This window comes from Pteropus alecto, unplaced genomic scaffold, assembly GCF_000325575.1.
Source record: "Pteropus alecto unplaced genomic scaffold, ASM32557v1 scaffold189, whole genome shotgun sequence".
Lineage (NCBI taxonomy): Eukaryota > Metazoa > Chordata > Mammalia > Chiroptera > Pteropodidae > Pteropus > Pteropus alecto.
This window is the reverse complement of record NW_006442117.1, coordinates 343,225-345,769: the sequence shown is the minus strand read 5'-3', so window position 1 is coordinate 345,769 and position 2,545 is coordinate 343,225. Positions and strand designations below refer to the sequence as shown.

General features: G+C 68.9%; 1 protein-coding gene across 1 annotated transcript in view; it reads left to right on the top strand.

Moving 5' to 3' along the window:
• Positions 1–2,545, top strand: part of PGBD5 (piggyBac transposable element derived 5) — a 14,898-nt gene that overhangs the window by 8,621 nt on the left and 3,732 nt on the right. The window contains exons 3-5 of the mRNA XM_015596237.2: positions 694–874; positions 977–1,066; positions 1,263–1,450. Coding sequence (XP_015451723.1) covers positions 694–874; positions 977–1,066; positions 1,263–1,450 — 459 coding nt within the window. The remainder of the gene's footprint in view (positions 1–693; positions 875–976; positions 1,067–1,262; positions 1,451–2,545) is intronic.

Sequence of the window (2,545 nt, the reverse complement as noted above, 5' to 3'; positions counted from 1 at the left end):
CTCTGTGTGCTCGGTCCAGCACGGCCTCGTCGCCGGCCCTGGGACCTGAGACGTGTTGTAAGCCAGGTCCTCGGAGCCAGGTGGCCGCTGCCCCCCCTGCCCGCGGACGCGTTCGCCGCGGGGACGAGCTGTCACTCGTGCGCCGTGTCCCCGCCCTGTCCCATCTCTTGTTCACGCCCGTTTGGCGATGCTGCTCGTGGGGCAGAGAGCTTAAAGCTGCCTGCTCGGTCCAGCGCGGCCTCGTCGCCGGCCCTGGGACCTGAGACGCGTTGTAAGCCAGGTCCTCGGAGCCAGGTGGCCGCTGCCCCCTCTGCCCGCGGACGCGTTCGCCGCGGGGATGAGCCGTCACTCGCATGTGCCGTGGGCTCCGCCACCCCCGTGCGGCAGAACGGGGACGCGCTCACACCGGCCTCGCCGCCGGACTCGCTGTCTGTGCCCGTTTGTCCCTTTTCTCCTCCACCTCGACATCCCTAAACTGAAGAGGCTGGTGCCGAGCCACCGGCCACCCAGGCTGCGGGGCGGCCCCAGGCCCCTGCAGGGTGCGGGTCACAGGGTGGCGGGGGCTGTGGACGAGCCACCCGCAGAGGGGGAGGTTTGCCCACTTGCCGCGGCCCAGGGACAGGGGCCTGCGCTCCCAGCGCTCTGGGCCTGGCCAGCTGTGAGCTCACTGACCGCTGTGCGTTTCTGCCCAAGATCTACGTGCAGCTGAAGGAGGGTGCGGCCGCGGATGGGCTGGACGCGCTGCGGAGCAAGCCCCAGCTGCACAGCGCCGTGGCCCGGAGCCTGTGCCGGGGCGCGGCCGGCCGAAACTACATCATCTTCACGGGGCCGAGCATCACCAGCCTGGCCCTGTTCGAAGAGTTCGAAAAGCAAGGTAGGTCGGGGCCGGTCCGGGTGTGGCCCCCGCACCGTGCGTGGAGGGGTCGGGTGGGCCCATGGGAGGGGTTCGGCCACAGCCTGTCGCCACCGCTGCCAGGTCCTCGGGCTCGATTCTTCGTGGCCTTCGAGGTGAGGCCGCTGACGGAGCTCGCTAGTGGTCCAGCCGCTCGGGCTGCGGCCACGCTGGGCAGGTGACAAACTTCAGGAGTTTGTTGCTCACGGACCCGCGGCCTGGGGCCCGAGGCCAGGGCGCCTCCTGGTTCTCACTCGGCGAGGGGCGAGGGCTCTGTGGGGCCTCTCACGGGGCACCGATGCCCTCGTGCGGGGCCCGCCGTCCTGACCTCAAGCCCTGTTTAATGTCCTCATACCTCCCTGGGCATCAGGTTCTCGACATAGGAGTTTGGAGGTCACGAGCTCAGCCACTGGCCCCTCGGCTCAGTGCCCCATCCGTGTGGGTCCCTCCCGGCCGCAGACGGGGCCCGTGGGGGTCCGCCCACCCGGCAGCAGCACCACGGGCCTGGGCAAGGTCTTCCCCCAGTGCCGAGATGTTCGCTTCATGGTGGCAGAGGCGGCAAGCCCCTCGGGGCCCCGACGGGAATAGGGGGTATGGTGAGGGGGTCCAGTGGCGGCATCGCCCCCTCTGCCCTGCACACTGGGCTTCTGTCTAGTCGCTCGGGAGAGACACAAAGAGCCCACTCGGCTGCTGCAGGAGCCGCCAGATTGCAGGCCTGCTTAGCAACGGACAGGCGTCTGAGTGACGGGGGGTGACAGCTGCGACCTGCGGCCTCGGCAGCTGCCGAGGGGAGTGGCTGGGCTCTGTGCCCTGGCCGCCGGGGCTGCGTCCTGCTCGTCCGTGAAGTTAGGGCCAGAGGGCTCAGCGCCCACTGCTGAGGGACCTCAGTGTGCAGAGGCCACGCTGTGTGGACAGGACGCGGGTTGGTTTGGAGGACAGTGTCCCTGAGACATGATGAGGACCACCCCGGGAGTCACAGATGGGCCAGTGAGACCGTCCCTGCGTCTCTGGTTGGAAGTGCCACTCCCATGGCCTCCACGTGTCCCCGGGGACAGAGGACCTGGAGCCCAGGGCGGATTCAGAGGCCTCCTGTCCCCACTGGCCTCTGCCCACGGTCTGCCCCACGGACACTTCTGGGGCGTGCAAGCCACGCTGGTGTCCTGCCTCACGACCCTCCTCGTTCTGCTCACGGCGCTTCCTGCTCCCTGGGGGGTCCCCGGCCCCGTGCACAGCGCTTGGTGGCTTCCCCCCGAGTGTGGCCAGGACAGGGCTGGGCCGCTGCCGGCAGGTCTTGGCGAGAGTGTGGGGCGACCTGGCTGGTCGGGTTTGGACTCTAGTCAGACCTGCGCCGTGAGCCCAGGACCTGTCGCAGCCAGTTCCCCTCCTCCAATGTGGGTGTGATGGGGTGCAGAAGTTTCTAGAAGCAGATGGGTCCAGCGGTTTAGTTAGGGCTCTGGCGGTGGGCTCTGTTGTCACTTTCTCAGTGTGTCCTACACTGAGGCCTCACGTGACATTTTGGGCGAGCTCGTGAAGTGCCGGAGCAAAGTCCAGCCCCGGCCCGGATTGGTCTCCCCAGGCCCCGGCCTCGGGTGGGCGGGGCGGCCTTTCCCCGCGCATGCGCGGCGGCCGCGATGACCGCTGCGCCCGCGATGA